We start from the raw sequence: 19,622 nt of genomic DNA, 5'->3' as shown, positions 1-19,622 counted from the left end.
ATATATATATATAACATATATTGTTTAAAATTATAGCAAGTTAAAATGCAATTTCTTTTTCAATTAGCGCTTGGTTACCTATATGAATTATGTGCATAAAATGGCAGTAGCTAGCGCAGAATTAAGTTATATGTGTGAGATGGATAGTTTGACCAGTACACTTCAACAGAGGATAGAGGATGCATTAAGTAAGGTAAAAGCGGAAACTGACAGCAATACAGAGTTGGAACGAACATACTGGCATATACAGGAACAGTGCATCAAAGGAAGCAAAGAGAATATCGAGAAACAATAATTTTTTTAGGAAAAAGAGTCCAACATTCTCTCTCAAAATACGTTTTATTTGTTTCTTAAAAAAATTAAAAATAATTATGTATCTATGTTAATAAACAATTTTCTTGCTAATGTTTTGTACATCATTAATATCAATCTTATTTAATTATTTTCTTTTTTCGTTATTTTTTATTAAATATATACTAGTCTATTGTATTAAAGTTGTATGAGATATTAAAGATTATTTTATTCTTAAATATTTCTCTTATGATCTAGAATTCATAACATCTTTATTATAAAAATATAATTCGAATAAAGCATGCCTCACTAATCTCTTTAATTTAGTCATGTATTCAAAAATTGTATGACTTTTTCATTACATTTTTTATAATATTTTTAAATTTGCTTTAATAAAATCAATAAGATGTAATAAATATGTTCAATATAAGTGACAGATGTATAAACATATATAATATCATTAACAGCAAAATTTATACCTCTCGTTTTTTGCAAACCTATTCCATAAAAATATACCATAAAAATCAAGTTTTTGAAATGTCAAGACATATATACATATGCAAATAACTCACATAATTCAACACACAGTACACACGTCAATATAATAAACATAGGAAGAGAATATTTACAGATTTGCAAGAGCAGCGCTGCTTCAAACATCTAAATGAATCGAGACAATATGTCGACCGGGCACCATCACCAAGCCTAAGACTCTCGCTTCTGTGTGCTCCGTAGACAAATATTCGGTACACGAGCCCAAAATAACATTGGCATCACGATCCGTACACAAGAACGCTCCTCTTAACACTCTTCCGTCGGTCATTTCGATACGTAGATGTCGATTTAGCCAGCTCCTTAACTTCTGCTTGGCTGACGACTCCTCAGAGATGACTGTCTGCTAGATAAAGTAAAGTAAATCGTTAAGAATATAACAAATACTTCTAGGAAAACTTTGTTCTTTAGAAACTTTAATTCTTTATGTAAATATGCTTGTAAGATTACTTGATAAGTTTTATGCAAAATACTTGTATTTAAAGAAAGTACATGCATTTATACAAATGCAAGCAATTTGTTTTAAGTACAGTCTTAAGTCATAAGTTAATGTCATAAGTTAATTATAGAGCTATATTAGCATATTAAAACATTATTTTAAGATGGCATTAAAAACCAATTATGAATACTAATGTATGAATACTAATGTATGACATTTTTTGCTTATCACATTACAAATTACATTATTAGTATTTTCCAATAAGAAATCCAATATAACATAATGTAACATGATAATTATTTAATCTCAGTTTAACATTGGCATAATCAGAATGGAATAATTCACTGTATAACATCATTATCCGTTTCTCTTGCAGGAAATCCTGCAAGATGTATGAAAACTAATTTCATTAGAATCCTATCCATATAATTAATACAAAGTCCTTCAAATTATTGTCATTAAAATAAATTTAGTATTCATTCTTTTTTATGAGTTATATTATTTTGGTTGAAATTAATTAATTAATTAACGTACTTTTAATCTAATGGGTTTCATAGATACAGTATTAGTAACTATAATGTTATAGATTTGTCAGCTCCGGAGAATTAAATGACAGAAGAGAATAATATATGATATATCAATTGAATCAGATTTCAGTTTGTGGAACATAACCTATGCGCACAATAAAAATTGATAAAAATCCGAAGTAATTCTCATGAAAAAGACATCATATGGTTTTTTGCAAAGTAATAGGAGATACTGTGAAAAATCAGAAAAATGAATAAAGGGAAAAAAGGCTTATATCGCTTATTACAAAGTTACCTCTTCATTCCCATGAATATGCTCGTTGTTCACAACATTGCTCAAATTATGTACTGTTTCCTTCATACTCGCATTCATTGCTCTCTTTCGTAAATAACTCTCGTTATTTATTCTCATTCACGAACAGGATGAATTTCAGACCAGTTGTCGTACTCCGCACTTATTATGCTTATATAGATACCGTAATTTGTGGCGATTTGTGACTAGCTCATGATTAAGTACGAAGTACTTACGGTTCAAATTTGTTTTCTTTACTGAGATCATGGTGGAAAACAGGTGAGACAACTTGAGGAATGCGCAGTAGGACCAAAATTACGGCAGTAATTAGAATATCATTAGGGTAAATCCTCATGGAGAAGGAAAAGATGGAATGAACAATATAAACGGGAAGGAAACATCCTTGGACCAATTAAAATTAAAGAAGAAAAAGGAAAGGAAACACAGCAGCATGAAAAGGCACATTTAGCAAGTGTATTGAGTACACTTATTGTCTAATTTTTGAAATCTAATTTTCTATCGGATCCCGATCAATAACTTGTTAATAATTGCAGTTCTCTCCTCAAAAAAAAAACTCCGCCGCCACGTCTGTCCTAGCATGATCTCTCCGCGGTAAATTTAGGAACACACTTGGCACGATCACCTGTATGTACATACTGCGGCAGTGACAGCAGAACCGGTGCATTTCTTAACATTTTGCTACGTGTCATGTACGCAAATCTGATTTGCACCAGGAACTGACGAGCGTAGATTTATCTCCCCGTGCTCCTTTCTCACGTCCAGTCGCCTCGTGTGTCTTCAAAGGTAGTGGCATTTTGGCGATCTTGATGATCTTAAATTGAGACAATTCTAAAAAGTTCGCGTGAACAAAAGTTCTTGAATCAACGAACGCTCTGAAACATATGCGTGACGAATATGATTAAACTCCGCGATTGTATCGCGTCGATTAAAGCCTAATATTTTTGTCAGAATATAAGAAATATTCAAATCGACCTTTTAAAAAATTTAATTGTCACTCTCTTCAACAATTTAACGCTATTCAGAGATTTATACATATCTTTTCAATATATCATTGGATATGATTTCTTTATTTGAAAAAACAGATGAACACTTGTCTCAATACAATTAAGTAGACGAATGAATGCTTGTCTTAATTCAGTTGTGTTTGCAGCTGTAAAATATGCGGCAATTAAAGGGGAAAACGAAAGAAACAAATAAACAGAAGAAAGAGCGGAAAAAGGAGTTCCTTGAGAACAAGCAGAGAGTGTTCACGGTTGTGTTGCCTACTATAGCTGCGATATTTGTGATAATAGCGGCATATATCTATGTTAAAACCCGTCCAAAACTCATGGAGTACTAATTATTATTATCACTTGTCATTCATTCATTCAGATGAGATGACTGTGCTGTATCTCGACAATGCATAGACAATTCCGTGTTGTATTCTCATGATTCATATGAAAGTTTTTCTAAATGGAGGCACATTCCATTGTTCCCAGAAACATTTCATACCTAACTCATATACTAGAAACAAAATGCCGTTTTTGCAAATGTCTGTATTGTTTAATTTGATAAAAAAATATTTTTCAAGTCAAGAATTATCTAATATATTAAGATATAATTATCAGATATATAAAACTTAGGAATCAATGTTTTTTACAAAAACATTACTGCATGAGAGAAGTTCGTTAATTATATTGCCTTTTTAATAAACGATTAAATTTGTTTATACATCGAATAGTGTATATAAATTTACCTTAATTTGTGTCTTCCTCGATTCTTTTTTCGTGCTTCTCTTTAATGTGTTCTTGAAATATCGTAGAACTATATAAATATAGAATTTTGTTCATATGTAATATTCATATGTAATATTCTGATGTTTATTTTTTTACTATATTAAATGTTACATGCAAAAAGTCCATATCTGTAAAACAAATTTTATTAATTAATTAAATTAAATTGGAAGATTAGCATGTAAAATATTCAAATAATAAATATGGGTCCAATACGATATAAAAATATATTATTGTTATACATAAATAGTGTGTTGTCTCTTCTCGCCTTCTTGCCAAGTGTTTTCTCGATTTTAAACTTAATATGTATTCCCATCGTACGTAATTATAACTAGTACCATCGGATTCCTCTCATAAAGTATAAAAAAATGATATCGATTTTATTTTTTGCGAGTACAACAAAAACAGATCTTTGTAATATCCTTCCTTGATTATAAAATTAATCACATTTTAAATATTTAATTCGAACTGAAAATACATTAATGCCACTATTAAATATAATACAAAAATCTTACATTATTTAGTCTAAAAATATTGTAAATCATTTAAAAAAGGTCGAAAGAGATTTATATTATTTAAAATCTTTACAAAATCTCATTTTAATGTATGAATTTATAAATATCAATTGTAATATCAAAAATATAGAAGAGGAATTTAAAAAAGATTGTTGAAAGATTCCTGATTTTTTTAGCAATTAATATCCTGCGAGACTTAAAGGACCCTTTTACTTAAATTTGAATCATTAAACAATTTACGTTGTTTCGAACTTGGGTAAACAAAGTAGAAAGACGAGCATCGCGCTAGTATCAGGACGCAGACGTCGACACGTGGATGATAACCAATAGGGAGGCAACACGTATTCACGCCCCTATGTATTATCACCGGTGACGGTTTCTTGCTTGATTCTATTGTTAATTACTGCCGAGAGCACCAATCCATGATGGATTACACGGTGTTTCTACTCTTTTCAAGCTTCGTAATAATCTTACTTCACATAAATTACATTCAAGGTATTCTTTGCATTTATTTCATAGAAATATGATTGCTTGTAAATATAGATCAATAGGTTATGTTATTTCCATCACTGAAAGTGTCATTTCGTATCATATAAATATGTATATTTCTTGCTTGATTTTATTTATATTGATTATTTGTATTATTCGTATTAATTAACGCCAGGGAGATTTTCAATTGCATATAAATGTTTTTATAGCATAATTGATATATCTCAGTTTCTTAATACAAGTGGAATATTGTGTATGTAATTTGTCTATATATCTCAATTTGATACATTTTACAGCTAAAGGGACCCAACATGTAACATGCGGCTCTGTACTAAAGTTAATGAATGTAGATTATAATGTAAGATTACATTCCCATGAAGTAAAATATGGTAGTGGCAGTGGACAACAATCTGTAACAGGTACCAATGCCAAAGAAGATGGTAATTCCTACTGGCTTGTCAAAGCTGAATCAGGAAAGCAGTGTATGCGAGGGTGAGCTACGATTTATACTTATATATTGATTACTATAATTTTTACCTGTACATAGACATATTGTGATCTTTTCAATAGGAGGCCAATTAAATGCGGAGATATTATCAGATTGGAGCATGTCGTAACAAAAAAGAATCTTCACTCGCATCTTGTTAGCTCACCCCTGACTGGAAAACAGGAGGTCTCCGCTTATGGGGATAACAAGGGAGAAGGTGATAGTGGTGATAATTGGATGTTAATATGCCATACTGATTTTTGGGAAAGAGATGATACAATTATGTTGAAGCACATTGATACTGAAAAGTAAGTATACTCTCCTCTACAGATTTTCGGTATAGATAAAAGATAGTATCATTTAGATATTTAAATGATATTGATATGTGTTTAGGTACTTGGCTGTTAGTGGCAGAACTTATGGTACTCCAATTAGTGGCCAGACTGAGGTAGTAGGCGAATATTCTTCAAGCAGTCCTCATACACAATGGTCTGTGATGGAAGGATTATTTATTCATCCTAATGATTTCAAAGCACAGCATTATCAACATACAGAATTATAAGACAATTTTTATAACAGTAATTTAATTTAATCTGCAAAAATATGTATATATGCATTGCAAAGAATGCGTGAATAAATTTGGGGAAAGTGCATCATTATCAAAACAAATGTCATTAAATGACATTTATTTCTTAAGCTCAATTATTTGTTATAAAACTGCGCTTTCAAGATTTTCAGGATTAAGAAAAAATTTACAAAATCAGTTGCTTAAAGTTTGTGAATACAATTATATTGGTTTGAAATTTAATGTAATAAATTTCATATATCCTCAGTTATACTATTACATTACATTTTGCACTATCATTGTATTTAAAATATTTATATTTGTAGTAATCATATGAATTAAATAAGTAATTAAATAAATTAAAATCACGTAGTATACCAAATAATTCAGAAAGATAACTGTAATATCACTGTTGAACATACATGTAAAGAAAATCGAACCAAATATAAAACATATATCCAAAAACGATTATCACCGAAACAAAATAAATACAAACAATATTTATATATAGAATATCTATTTACACATATTAACTTAGTCTCAACAAACATTAATTTCTAAATTAATCATATAAGAAATACGCGAATTATTTATTACACGATCTAAATTTACGCATTACAAGAATACTTTCGCTATTCATGTATGAAAAGTATGCAAAAACCATTAAGGAAGAATATCTATCTGTAGACTTCAATTCTTGACTTCAATCTGTAGACTTAATATCTTAGAATATTCGATAATTATAAAATGCGCTCATATCTGTGTTCTCTGTCATGTATTAATGCATAAGTATATTGTACATATGACTGTATTTATTGCTACGTAAGTACATAATAAAGAAATGTGTGTTAGATTTATTTAGGATTCATTGTTTACTTGACTAGTTTCATACTTCCTTTAGTTCATATTTGCCATTGATATCTCGTGTGCCTACCAGACCGTTATATGGAAAGATAATATTCGATAGACCGTAACTTCCAAAGATTTCCTTCAAATTTTGTCTTCTTGTTACATTAACGTAACGTTGTTTGCCGGTTAAACAATTGTGCAACTTCCATATGCCGAACACCAAACAGATACATAGGATCGACATCAATGTATCAAATATCGTGACTAAAAATATACTCGAACTATCTCTCGAACGCAGCAGTCTCGCCAAGGCAATAGGGAAACCAAAGTTCAGGAATATATTGAAATAATCCGCATCGCTCTTCACTATATGATTAATGTTCTCGTACATGTATGGACCCAGCACGCACAGGGAGTACAAGCATGTTAGCGAGGTGTAGAAACAAAATAGGATAAAGTTGCCCATGTTCTGGCGAAGTATGCAAGCACCCAGAAAGAAACAATGATGATCTTTGAAGTGAAAGCACTTCTTACAGAAGACGCAATGCTGTGTCGGTTTGCACATGTAACTTTGACATTTCTCGCAGTGCCAGAACTTGTAGGTCGTATTATGAGTTGGTAATTGCGTACTGTTGATCTGTTCGACCTTACGCTGTTGAGTGATCACGCTGCATAAATTATTCTGTATCTCTTTGACTTTCATCGGATTCGACTTACAGCTGATGTTATATACCGAATACCAGTTGAGATATACTTGCATGCAGAGGAAAACGAAGACCGGTGAGACTTTCTCATTGATATAAATCGTAATTGCAATGACAAATACAGTGGACATTAACGTTACTAACGGACATAATTGTTTAACAATTTTCAGGCAAGTTTTTATATACTGGGACCGAGGCATATCTCATTGATAAATAATCTCTTTACATCTATAATGTATAAAACCAATACCAGACGTATATATAAAACTAATTTTCAGACACCTATTCGAGCATAAATCTGTTTATTTTATACAATTTCTTCTGGTATTTATATTTCTGAAAAGATAATAAATTTATAAATAAATATTTTTAACGATATGATTCTTTTGATTTTATGCTAAGAAAAAATACATATTCTTCTTTAATATAAAAATACACAATTTAACATTGTTAAAACAATGTGTTATTAATTTTCAGCATATAAAATCGTTCACTGACCTCAATCACTAACCTCTAATTTATTCCCCATACATTTCATTTAATTTTTATTTAATTCAACAGGTCGTAACTATCTTCGAAATAAACACGATTCTTTATAACAACCAACAGACAGTCATAGCATAATTTCCTCAAAAATGTTCGTATTTTTTATAGCAATAACAGATCTTTCCACTAGACATCTCAACATGTACATATATGCATCTATCATCTATGCATATCATGTGATACGTATGTAATTAAAAATCACATTGTTGATAGATATTAATAATAGAAACATATCGGTGCATATTTGTATAAAAGATAATCACAAGTCTGTTCAAAAGTTATCTCTTATAATGAAATTTTTCTCAATATTTAGCTGTAATTTACTTTCCTTTATATTTTCCTCTCTAAAGTCACTTGGAAAGTCCTCTTCTAAATTTTTTATTCAAAAAATTTTTCGATATTTCCAAAAAGAAAAAAACCTTCAAATCTGATAGAAATTTTACTAAATTGGCAACACTAAACTAATTATGCCAGAAAGATCTCTTACATCTAAGTAATAAGTAATAAGAAAATATTCTATATTAATCTAATTAAGGTTGGGTAGTAATTATAAGTTAAAACATTAAAAGTTAAAAAAAAAGTTAAAAAGTTAATAACTTTTAACTTAACTTAGTTAATTTTAAATGCATTAAATTTTAACTTAACTTTTAAGTTACTTTTAAGTTAACTTTTTTAAATTAAAAAATGTTTTATCTCTTTTAAATATCTTAGAAAAATAATAAGATATAATAAGACTAAGGACTGTATTCATAATTTGTTCATATTTTAAGATCATCTCAAGTAATTTCTTAAGCTGCTAATACAGCTCTCTGATTGATTTATGCGATTATGCCATAAGTCTTAGTTCGGATCTACAATAAGTGTTTTAAGCCTTAAGTATAAGAAATTGACTAATTACAGTCAAATATTCTTCTCGCATTCGATTATAATTGGTCAATTTCTTAAGACTTATTAAAAGGTAATCACACTACCTTCTCTATGTTGGCTGTTTTTTTAAAGTTATATAACTTTACCTATATAACTTATATAGTTATATCGTTATGTGTTATATATTTATATTACATATGAATAAAAAAATAAAAAATTTAATTCACTTAATAATTTATATTGTAGTTATTTAATCTTTTTAAGAAAAATTAGGATATTATGATCTAAAAAATAATTTTTTTCAAAATTAACTTTTTTTTAAATTTAATTCAATATTGACTTAATTTACGTTAAGTAAATTTTTTATTCCTTCAACTTTTAACTTAACTTTATTAATTTTGTAAAATCATTAACTTTAAGTTAAAAAACTTTCAGTTAAAAAAATCATTAACTTACCCAACTCTGATATTAATATATTATTTAAATTAAAAAATTAGGCTCTTCGGAAAATATTTCGGAGAAAGCAGAACGAATGATTGATGAGGATTTAATTACAATCAAACAGATATATAACAGCTATATGCTATTTATTCTCACTATAAAAAAACACGGGTATATTTTATACAATTATGTTTATATACGTCATAATCCAGACAAAACGATAACAGATCTATGTTGAAAATATATGGTCAATTATGATTAAAAACAAAGTAAAAACATAAGCAATTGTAAATTAATCTTAAGTGTAATGGTGTTAAAAATTATTCGAAGAATGATATATATAATAAGCTTTTTCCTGAATAAACATTTGGATAAAATCAATCAGAAATCCCATTTATGTATCGATATACTGTAAATTAATTAAAACGTGTAAATAATAAAAATTTATCTTTGAATTTAGCTCTTTGTCAAATATTAATTTGAAATCTAATACATATTCTCTTTTATCTTTCTCTCTCTTTTCTTCTCTTAATATGTATACATCAATACAGACTTTTATACATATTGTACATATGTGTAAAATTATAAATATCTATGTTAATTAGTATGCCTATCTTTGTACATTTGTGTAAATAACAACGATAAATGTATCGAATGTATCACTCTTATACAAGATTATTATTAAAGCAGTCTTCAGCAATTATACATAATAATACAATTGGAATTTACAAATATATATAATAGAACAAATCTTCTAAAAAAGGAGTGAAAAGAAAGCATAACAAAAAAGAAGAAAAAGAAGAGAGACCAGCAACACAACAATAACATGAATGTCAAAATAACAAAAATTTAGTAAAACGCTTATGCTACCATATATTGCCATTCTTTGAAGTATTTTCAACCGTGTATACACATATATACTCTACATTAATCTATAGAGTTTATCTTCTATGGAGTTAATCATTACTCAGAAATTGAGTTGTGCATGTCTAAAATCACACACACATTGTACATTTTTTGTACACTATTTTGTACTTTTTTATTTTAAATAGGAATAAGAATACGTGTATGTGTGTGCACGAAGCTACTGCTCGTAAATAGACTTCTGTAACGGAATATCTCGCTCTATATAAATCGTGTAAAACTATACAAATATATTATAATATGATTTGCGCAAGATTTACCAAAATATACTGTTGTGATGGTGATAATATAATTCGATATTTTTTCAACAATGGAAAATGTAAAAAATATGCTCTTTAGGATCCTCGCTCTTTCTTGTGATTACATTCCACGATAATCATGTTTATGATGCATACATGTATGCTCGATTACAACGATATATTACTCTTACATTGTTTTTGAAGAAAAGAAGACTTATGTATTTTCTTAGCAAATTTGTGATTCCTGATTCTGTTATTACTCTGTATTTATAATTGCTAGAGACTAGTTTAACGATACTCTTGCATAAGAGTAGTATGCTTCACCGTAATTCTCCAATCGGCGCATTTTGAGACCACAATTCATCTATAAATCTATATAAAGTATCACTAACAGCTACCTGTAACAGACATTAAGAAAAAAAAAACATATTTATATAATTATCACATATTTTTGAGATTTTCATGAACAATGCTACTATCTACTTTAAAAATATCTGAACTAAAAATTTCATTATCACATATTAGGCATTTTAGAAAACTGTCAAGTTTATTACTCCAAACAACTTCAAGTCGAAAAATCTATAGTTGATTATATCAATCCTTAGTAACTCTCAAAATACTAAAATTTTACCTTATATGGTGTTGGATTCAAGTTTCTTTTATGATCGTTACGCAATGTATTGAGAGATTCTTGCACTCTATTGCGAACTTCTTGCAAAGTAGGTAATGGTTGATACAATTTACCGTCTTTCCAGTACACCTATAAGATGCTTTTACTTATTAGTTATAAATCATAAATATTAACGTCAATAATATCAATAATAATATGTATAAAGCTTATAAAATAACTGAAAAATAAATAGTTTATATATAAAAAAGCGCAGTGAAATAATCAATTTACAAAAGAAAAATTTAACTATAAATTGATCGAGAAAATCTAAATTATACAGAATGATTTTGAACATTTATATATTATTATCTATATATAATATATTATTTAGTGTAATTTGAAAATTACAGAATTCTTTTTATTTAATTTATTTTTATCGGTCTAAATTTCATTTATAATTGAAAATTCAAACGAATGATAATCTTAATTCCTTGTAAACAATATAATTATAATAAGTTTGACTATTGGGAATTAGCGCTGTACTATGTACGCGATAAATTTCAATATTATTTGTATCTCTCGTATTTAATTAATAATTCATACATATTTCGGCTAACTTTTTAGCCATTTTCAGTACGTTAGGGTCTTTCCAAAAATCTTTGTTGAGTGTCGTATCAAAATATTATTTATATAATTAAGAAAATTAAAGCATTTTTAGGATCAATTCATATATTCTAAAGATGCTTTAATTTTCTTAATTACGTTAAATAATATTTTAACACATGACTCAGCAAAGATTTTCGGAAAGATCCTAACGTTTCACAGTTTAAATTTGATGAGAAAGCAGCAATTCACTTTGATGCTGAAATACGAACAAAAATTTTAAAATTTATTGTGAAGCTATTTTAATTATTAATTGACTAAATTGTTATATAAATGACAATTATCAACAATTTTGATAGAAGTGAATTAATATCATTATTGATAACGATTATATTTATAATTTATAAATGAATTTTGTGAATCACTTGAAGGCGTTTAATCACTGTTATACTGTGCAGCTAGTTAATTGGTTGCGTTTTCTCTCCAATAAATAGTTGATTGACTACCTTACATGAAAACATTGCGGATATTAAATGGCAAAAACATGTGGATATATTGTCGTTTTATACATCTTGTTGCTTATGGATTCATCTATATGTATTGAAGATGGCTAAAAAGTTAGCCAAAATACAAATTATTAATTAAATACGAGAGATACAATTTAATAATATTAAATATTTATCGCGCATAATACAGCGCTAATTCCTAATAGCCAAACTTGTTATAATTATATTGAAAACTTATTTTAATTAGATGATATCTACCTTATGCAAAGACTCCACTCGGGATGGTGTAACATTAGCCCTTTTTGTTTGCTGAAACGGATGCCTACAGAGAATCTTCTGCATTACTTGCGGTGGATCTTCCGTTGTTATCTGCAAAAGATCTATCAATGCGTAGCCATCTGACCCGTACAGTCTATAAGCATCTTTTCTGCCTGGTATTGTGACTTTTCCAACTTCTTGACTCAGCTTAATTCTCGGCTCATTATTAATTTCTACCATTTTGTAAACACATCCCAGAGCTGGTTGTCTTTGGCATGTTACGAGATGCGTTCCAATTCCAAAACAATCAATTTTGTGGCTCTGGAAAATATTCATTTTTTTTTTGAAATTATGCAATTTTCACATTCACGATTTATAAATTTTTACCTGCTCATTCAAACTTATTATAGTCTCTTCATTAATATCGTTGGATGCGCAAATCATCAATTTTGCAAACCATGGTATGTCGTACTTGATGGCAATTTTCTCAAAAATATCTCTTGCCACGTTACTAAGATACGCTAAATCACCACTGTCAATCCTGATACCGACAGCTCTGTATCCCAAGTCGTTCAAAGCTAACGCTACCGCGCAGAAGTTTAACAGACCGCTCCTATTCGTAAAATATATATCTATAAGATATCTAAGTAACTAACACATTCTATTCTAGTTTATCTATCAATTACAACTAAATGAATTAATTGAGAACCAATCTAGTCACACACTTTTTATGCTATTATAATTTAGTAAAAATTGTATAAAATAAAAGCCTAAACTTGGCAATGTATTTTGTGTGAAAATAAATTTTTTTTTGTATTTCCGTTTCAATTTAAATTAAAAAATGAATTTCTGTCACATTACTTCTATACTTTTTGCAAATTTACTTCTTTAGTTTGCCAAGTTTAGAATTAAGAAACATTGTGCACAAAAGATTAAGCACACAATAAAATAACTACAACTACATAAACTTGCGCATTCATTGTTAATTAGTATAGAGTAACATAAGAGAATAACAAATTTTTCAACTAATTATTGTAATTATTGTCATTAATTTATTAATTTTCCAATAAAAAACATATATGATATTCTAGCAAATATGTAGCCAATTGGTATATTGATGATATAAACATATCACGATAAACGTAACGTTTTATTTACAAATATATTTTTCACTTTTTTTTACAATATATTTCCTTTTGTATAATATTTTAATAGTGTGGCAGTCTTATATATTAAACTTGTGACAAAAATTTGCGACGAAATTGCATGTTTAAATAACAAAATATATAAAATATTTGTGTAACATATAAAATGTGCCCATGTCAATTTCCGAAAAAATTAAGGGGCAGAATTGGGAGGGACACTATATAAGATCACAAATATATAGTGGCTAAAAACTAAATTCTAATGAAAAATAAGATTTTGGTTATTTTATCTCTAATTGGCACGTCATAGGAATAGTATGATATGATAATTTGCAACTTGCCCGTTTTACAGAATATTTGCAATCTTTTCTAAATGAAAGGTAGAGGAGTAAATTAAATTAATATATTATCAGCTACTAAAATTCAAAGAAGCTTTAAATTGCTGAGTTCTAGAAATATGTTAAAATAACTTTCTATGTTTTCCATTAAATCTCAATCATTATAATATTACTTATAAAGGGATAGACTTTAATGGCGCAAAAAAAATTAAAATATGATTCGCAAAGCATAGATTTGATGAGAAAAAGGGGGAAGAAAAAGAATCGCATTCCGCAAAACAGGCAAACTGAACGATATCGTACCTCATATAGAGCTCACCCAATTCGCCTCGTCTTAAAAAGCCATTCTTGTGAAGTTGCGAAGTTGGTTCTGATTTAAATGGGTTGTTTCTTACACCATTTTGGGCGTGTGTATTGGACCCATTAGTTAGAAGTTTATTCTTTACATTTAGGCTGGCCACTTGTGCCTGCCCCTTGGCTGATGTTTCAATGCTACAAACACACTCCTGTTAGGTTACAGTGTGTATATGCATGTCGTTGTGCCTGTTCGCGACGCGCTGATAAAACTAAATCATGGACTCGCTAATGACATCGAATTAAGAATATACTTCTGTTTCTTCTGTCATTGAAATATGGATTTAATTATGCTAATTACTTTCTATTTCTGTTGGTAGAAGATGAGTGTATACGAGAGATAAAAAAAAGAAACTACAGTAAAAATTATAACATTTGAAATTATAATTATGATGATATATTAAAAATTATACAGTACATCTATGCAATTGGAAAATTTTAATTATATATATGTGTGTCACAAATACCCTCTATTACATACGTAAAAAGATAAAAGCTAATACATGCATTGATAGCAATTGACAGCATTGTCGTGCGCAGTATACGTAATGTCTCAAAATATATAATATGCCTATAATATTTTTAATCATTTTTAAATAATAAATATTTTAAAGATTTATTTATAAAATATCTTTTTTTTTGTTAATTTAAATATTACATATAAATATCTATATATATTATATAAAATTAAAATATACACATACATATGTATAAAATAATCAAAAACATAATAAAGCTATTCGTAAAATATGAGACATATAGTATACTAGTAACATAAATGAAATAAATATAAACAACAAAGTTTATGCAAGTCCATGCATTAATGTAAAATTGACTTGAAAATTGACTTGTGCATCGAAAGAAAATTAACCATAGCTTGCAAAACACTAATTTAAAAAACAAATATTGAGCTTTCTACTTGAAGCATTAAATAAAAACAAGCGTCATAATTACGTACCTCTTAACATCATACGTGTCCACAAGAGCAGTGAATCTTTCCGGGAAAGCAACGGCATAACTAATCAAAGCCGCTAATTCTCCATCAGACGCCTGCGAAGCTAAAGCTTCCAAATCGTCGGCAATAGCCTCGCGATGCTTACAAGCGAGTTCTAATACATCTAAAATGTCACCCGTTTGCTTATGCGCCAATGTCTATGAGAGAAACAGATTAATCTTTTTTTTCTTCCTTCCAATTATATTATACAGAATTTTAATTTAACATTTATTAGAGTTAATTTAATTAACTTCAAGAAAATTCGTGTCGAATGTACCTACTTTCCCTTGCAAATCGCTGATACAGGTGAAAGACGTGATATATGCATGTGCATGTGTGCCACATACAGGTATATTGAACAACTTTCCAGCCAAAACATTACTAGTCCCATCAAATCCACCTGTAATACAATAAATTACTTCTAACTTGATTTAAATTGTTTCTAATTTTTAATTTGCTTATGTCTCATATATCAAAATATATGCGTATTTTTAAAAATATATTAGCGTTATATAGTTAATGTTTTATAAACATTTGTTAAACAAATATTTCTGATTGTCTTTAGTTCATATTTAAATAAAATTGTCAAGGATTCCTCTGTTTGAAGATATTTTAGTTGATCCGCACTCTACATACGTTCAAAAATAATAGCTAATTAGTTTCAGCAGTTTCACATGAAACACATATACATGTATGTATTGTGCGCGCGCATGTGTGTGTGTATCCAGTTGAAACTATATATTCTCTATCTGACCTCCTAAATTGTTACTCATCACCTAGGCAGTACCAACCGGTACTGAGTGGAACAATGTATTGATTTCACTTTTCATGAAATTGTTAAGTATAGTATAAGAATGATGGAGTGGTACCAAACACCTCCATTTTCATTATATATTATATTACAGACATAGATATATTTAAGACTGACATAGATATATTTAAGTTTTTATATTTCAAACTTTATATGGTTAATAAATAAAAATATAAAAGTTATTCAAAATATATTATGTGTAGAAAGATTTTATACATTTTATTAGCAAGTATCAAATGTACACGTTATGTGCAACAAAAACTTTTACATCATATACTTTTACGCTCATATACGCTTTCGTATATGTAGGCCATTGCGACATCCAGAGACACAGTAATAGCTCGGCGCTAAAGAGACGCAAAGCGTTTTAGCGCGAAACACTGTCGGGTATCTTTACACGGAACAATGAGTTTTTGTACAATTATCATGCACAGTAATTAGTATAATGAACGTATGCAATACAAAAAATATCAACTGATATCAGTAGCAATTAACTTATCATACAATGGAATATTTTGTATTCAATGCTAACTCTGAAACTCATTTTATATAATAGAATTTCACTAACCATTTTGTTTCAAACACAAAAAAATGCGGTCTGTAACTTCTCATTAAATTCATAATTGTAGTCCGTAGACTTTATTACATTAATTAAATAAGATAAATATTTACCAACATAGCTGTATTTAGATGCACTCAATCCTCCATCAGGTCCTTGCGCTCTTCGAAGACCAAATTCAAGTAATGTTATGTTTTTCCCAGCTGCCATGCGATATCGTGCCGCGTTAGTCGCCATTAGACTTGCATAGTTGACCAATGTTAACAGAGTTGTTTCTAAGAGTTGTACCATTATTAATGGTCCTTCCACTCTTATCAAAGGAACTCTGCATTAAAATCAACAATTACATCTAAGCAATTTACACTTATTCAAATAATAAATTAAAATTACAATAGATATTAATTAATAGATATTAATTAAATATTTTTTAAATAAATTTAAATTTATAAATACATTAAAAACTTTTATTCGTATTTCTGTTGCAATGATATATGTTTCTAAAATATTAAAAATACTAAAATTAATATATCTCTACTGACTTTTCAGAAGAGAGAATGAAAAAGATATTTCCTAAACTCACCTTGGAAATACGACCGATCCCTCATCTATAGCATATATTGTGACATTTCTTGCAGTAAGACTTTGTAGATAATCAAAGAATCTTTGGTCTACTGTAGCAGGCATAGTCGACTTCAGGTACTTGATATCTATGATATCAAAAATAAGATATCGTATAATATAATTCATAAAATATATATGCGAATAGTAAGCTTCAGCAAATACATACCACTAGGAGAATAATGAAATTTGTTCAAGAATTTTATGCATTCCTCAAGTCCGGCAAAAATCGTGAATTCTCCCTGAAAAGGATTCTTGCGGAAGAATAAATCAAATACAGCGTGATCATTCATTTTGCCGCTCTTCCAGTAGGCATAAGCCATAGTGATTTGATATAAATCTGAAAACAAGCATTGTCCTTCCGTAAATAAGAAACAAAACTTGAAATACATTCAAAAATTCAATCTTATCTCAAAAATATTATTACGGAGAACTGATGTATATAAAACTTATAGTATATTATCAGGGAAAAAGGGAAAGTTACATAAGAAACAAATGCATTTACTAAGTTTATGCCAAATTGTATCTTCAATATTCTATAATTAAATATCAATTATGTTAATACCATGCTTTTTGTCGACGGGAAAATAGCTATGTCTCCATATCGTCTTTTTATCTGCAAGACTGCATTCTGAAGGTAATGCGCGTGTCTTTTTGCATGTGAAAGTGGTTTTGAAAAAAAATATTCTAAGCAGGTTCATATTAATGTAAATGTCGCGAGATATGCCAACAAGAGATGTTTGTGTGTAGCTTACATCACCGTCAGAATATTTACAAACATAATCATGCTTTTTATATTTGTATTCACGTGCGTGGTTATACGAGTATCCTTTCCGCTCGGCGGAATGAGTATACAATTTAGCATAACAATTCCATATATACTTTGCTCCCATATGATCTTCTCGTCCTTCGCCATCTCGTCGTAGCATCGAGGAAATTGTCAATCATTCAAGTAGAGAAGAAAAAAAGTATAAATCCTTCGCGCGGCGAAAAAACGTGACTCCGCCGCTCTCGTTCGAGAAATACGTTTTTGTTTCCATTTCCCGCATAGATGATGTTCAGGACGCATTTCCTGGAAAGCGAGCATCGCTCTCTGCGACAGGTTGAGTCTCTCATTCATGCAGACGATTTGTTCCAGAGGACCATCGAGGACGAGAACTGAGGTTAGCTCGACGCGCGGATGGCCTGGAAAGCGAAAACGGAATCCGCGAGGCGTGTCCCCCCCATACCCCTTTCCTCCATCGTTACGTACCTGTGAGCAGTGGCTGAACGATGCCGTTTTGCCGTGAGTTGCAGCATGTACCATCGTCGTCGTCCGTTGACATTTCGAAAATAGGAGGCCCGCTCGCGTGCGCTCGATCCGTAAGGTATGACTCGCCGCTCTCCCGATCTCGCCCTGTTGTTGGCGCTGCCCCCGCAGATCCGCTCACACTTGCAGTTGCACTCACTTTTTGCACTTTCTGCATCTCGGAAATGAAACGGATATATTGCGCACACATCCAACCCACACGCGTATACGTGAGGTGCGTTAGATATATATCCTATGTTAGATATTAAACTTGTCGCGTAAATAACCTTTGTGGACTCATTCCCGTCTGTAAAAAAAAAAAACAGTACAATTGTAGCGAAATATTAATACGATTAAAACGATTAATTAATTCACTGAAAATAATGGAGTCTCTTTCGAACTCCCCCTCCTCTTCCTCGTGTTGTCCCGCGATGAAACAAAAGATGCTGGGTCAGTATATTCGGCGGGAAGAGCAAAAAAGAAAAGAATTAACGAGGACGCGCAACGATTGCAAGAGATAGGTCTTACTTTTTGCACAGGTTCCTCGCGCTATCCGATCCGACGGTGATTCACGATCCGCACCGGCACTGACGATGATACCGACGTGATAGTGTCGACTAGCATGCCTCCGCGCGAGTCGCGATGTAATATACGGCTCGCGAGAATCGATAGGGAACGTTTGAAGGACGCGCGGCGGCGTTGGCACGGCCTGTTACACCCGTCGATCTCGCTAATTGATCTCGCCAGAGCCGTTTGTCCGAAATTCAACCGGGCAATCCGGGTATCGCGGATCCGGATTCCGAGATCCGTGTGCGTGCGCATCCCTCTGCTCTGGTTTTTCACCGCGAAAGGAAGATTGCACAACTTATCGTATCTTATACGCTTTCATCAATATTAACTCAGATATAGCACACAATATTTAGAAAATTATTTATAAAATATTTATAAATATTTATAAGACTTATTTGAAATTTTGTAAATATCTTCGTGGCTTAAATTGCACAGATTATAAACATTT

At 30.1% G+C, this 19,622-nt stretch overlaps 6 protein-coding genes across 9 annotated transcripts in view; 3 read left to right on the top strand and 3 right to left on the bottom strand.

The window, feature by feature from the left end:
• Positions 1 to 320, top strand: part of LOC108690556 — a 1,351-nt gene extending 1,031 nt beyond the window's left edge. The window contains exon 5 of the mRNA XM_018197915.1: positions 68 to 320. Coding sequence (XP_018053404.1) covers positions 68 to 295 — 228 coding nt within the window. The 3' untranslated portion in view covers positions 296 to 320. The remainder of the gene's footprint in view (positions 1 to 67) is intronic.
• Positions 321 to 925: 605 nt separating this feature from the next.
• LOC108690554 (N-alpha-acetyltransferase 38-B, NatC auxiliary subunit) lies at positions 926 to 2,343 on the bottom strand. Of its 2 annotated transcripts, none has more exons than XM_018197912.1 (2): positions 2,105 to 2,343; positions 926 to 1,189 (listed from the first exon to the last, which is right to left on the bottom strand). In XM_018197912.1, the coding sequence occupies exons 1-2, from the start codon at positions 2,219 to 2,221 to the stop codon at positions 944 to 946; spliced, it is 363 nt and encodes a 120-aa protein (XP_018053401.1). In that variant the 5' UTR covers positions 2,222 to 2,343; the 3' UTR covers positions 926 to 943. The 2 variants fall into 2 exon arrangements, with proteins under 2 accessions (XP_018053401.1, XP_018053402.1); XM_018197913.1 differs by having other exon boundaries at positions 926 to 1,186.
• Positions 2,344 to 3,275: 932 nt separating this feature from the next.
• Positions 3,276 to 3,637, top strand: LOC108690555 (single-pass membrane and coiled-coil domain-containing protein 4 homolog). Its single transcript, XM_018197914.1, has one exon. It carries the CDS (start codon positions 3,282 to 3,284, stop codon positions 3,459 to 3,461), a length of 180 nt encoding a protein of 59 aa, XP_018053403.1. The 5' UTR covers positions 3,276 to 3,281; the 3' UTR covers positions 3,462 to 3,637.
• Positions 3,638 to 4,817: 1,180 nt separating this feature from the next.
• Positions 4,818 to 6,031, top strand: LOC108690553 (stromal cell-derived factor 2). Its single transcript, XM_018197911.1, has 4 exons — positions 4,818 to 4,904; positions 5,195 to 5,390; positions 5,469 to 5,693; positions 5,779 to 6,031. Exons 1-4 carry the CDS (start codon positions 4,832 to 4,834, stop codon positions 5,945 to 5,947), a joined length of 663 nt encoding a protein of 220 aa, XP_018053400.1. The 5' UTR covers positions 4,818 to 4,831; the 3' UTR covers positions 5,948 to 6,031.
• Positions 6,032 to 6,618: 587 nt separating this feature from the next.
• On the bottom strand, positions 6,619 to 8,208 carry LOC108690552 (palmitoyltransferase ZDHHC22-like). Its single transcript, XM_018197910.1, has 2 exons — positions 8,002 to 8,208; positions 6,619 to 7,839 (listed from the first exon to the last, which is right to left on the bottom strand). The coding sequence occupies exon 2, from the start codon at positions 7,701 to 7,703 to the stop codon at positions 6,837 to 6,839; it is 867 nt and encodes a 288-aa protein (XP_018053399.1). The 5' UTR covers positions 7,704 to 7,839; positions 8,002 to 8,208; the 3' UTR covers positions 6,619 to 6,836.
• Positions 8,209 to 10,145: 1,937 nt separating this feature from the next.
• Positions 10,146 to 19,343, bottom strand: LOC108690551 (nicotinate phosphoribosyltransferase). 3 transcript variants are annotated; one of them, XM_018197906.1, is made up of 12 exons: positions 19,133 to 19,343; positions 18,569 to 18,911; positions 17,486 to 17,656; positions 17,279 to 17,405; positions 16,812 to 17,023; positions 15,610 to 15,728; positions 15,293 to 15,486; positions 14,284 to 14,472; positions 12,885 to 13,110; positions 12,498 to 12,818; positions 11,152 to 11,280; positions 10,147 to 10,918 (listed from the first exon to the last, which is right to left on the bottom strand). In XM_018197906.1, the coding sequence occupies exons 2-12, from the start codon at positions 18,813 to 18,815 to the stop codon at positions 10,841 to 10,843; spliced, it is 2,013 nt and encodes a 670-aa protein (XP_018053395.1). In that variant the 5' UTR covers positions 18,816 to 18,911; positions 19,133 to 19,343; the 3' UTR covers positions 10,147 to 10,840. The 3 variants fall into 3 exon arrangements, with proteins under 3 accessions (XP_018053398.1, XP_018053395.1, XP_018053396.1); XM_018197909.1 differs by lacking the exons at positions 18,569 to 18,911; positions 19,133 to 19,343 and adding an exon at positions 18,199 to 18,510 and having other exon boundaries at positions 10,146 to 10,918; XM_018197907.1 differs by lacking the exon at positions 14,284 to 14,472 and having other exon boundaries at positions 10,148 to 10,918.
• Between the last annotated feature and the right edge of the window lie 279 nt (positions 19,344 to 19,622).

This window comes from Atta colombica, unplaced genomic scaffold (genome assembly GCF_001594045.1).
Source record: "Atta colombica isolate Treedump-2 unplaced genomic scaffold, Acol1.0 scaffold33, whole genome shotgun sequence".
NCBI classification, from domain to species: Eukaryota; Metazoa; Arthropoda; class Insecta; order Hymenoptera; family Formicidae; genus Atta; species Atta colombica.
The sequence above is the reverse complement of the archived record's forward strand: the minus strand, read 5'-3'. Positions and strand labels throughout refer to the sequence as shown.

Excerpts from the sequence above, each read along its gene's own strand:
- LOC108690554 (XM_018197912.1), bottom strand. The coding sequence starts at position 2,221 with ATGAGAATAAATAACGAGAGTTATTTACGAAAGAGAGCAATGAATGCG. Across the intron at positions 1,190-2,104 it reads ATATTCATGGGAATGAAGAG|CAGACAGTCATCTCTGAGGA; the intron begins GTAACTTTGTAA and ends TACTTTATCTAG.
- LOC108690553 (XM_018197911.1), top strand. The coding sequence starts at position 4,832 with ATGATGGATTACACGGTGTTTCTACTCTTTTCAAGCTTCGTAATAATC. Across the intron at positions 4,905-5,194 it reads TCACATAAATTACATTCAAG|CTAAAGGGACCCAACATGTA; the intron begins GTATTCTTTGCA and ends TACATTTTACAG. Across the intron at positions 5,391-5,468 it reads GGAAAGCAGTGTATGCGAGG|GAGGCCAATTAAATGCGGAG; the intron begins GTGAGCTACGAT and ends TCTTTTCAATAG.
- LOC108690555 (XM_018197914.1), top strand. The coding sequence starts at position 3,282 with ATGCGGCAATTAAAGGGGAAAACGAAAGAAACAAATAAACAGAAGAAA.
- LOC108690552 (XM_018197910.1), bottom strand. The coding sequence starts at position 7,703 with ATGCCTCGGTCCCAGTATATAAAAACTTGCCTGAAAATTGTTAAACAA.
- LOC108690551 (XM_018197906.1), bottom strand. The coding sequence starts at position 18,815 with ATGTGTGCGCAATATATCCGTTTCATTTCCGAGATGCAGAAAGTGCAA. Across the intron at positions 17,657-18,568 it reads CGTTCAGCCACTGCTCACAG|ATTTATATCAAATCACTATG; the intron begins GTACGTAACGAT and ends GCTTGTTTTCAG. Across the intron at positions 12,819-12,884 it reads TAATAAGTTTGAATGAGCAG|AGCCACAAAATTGATTGTTT; the intron begins GTAAAAATTTAT and ends AATATTTTCCAG.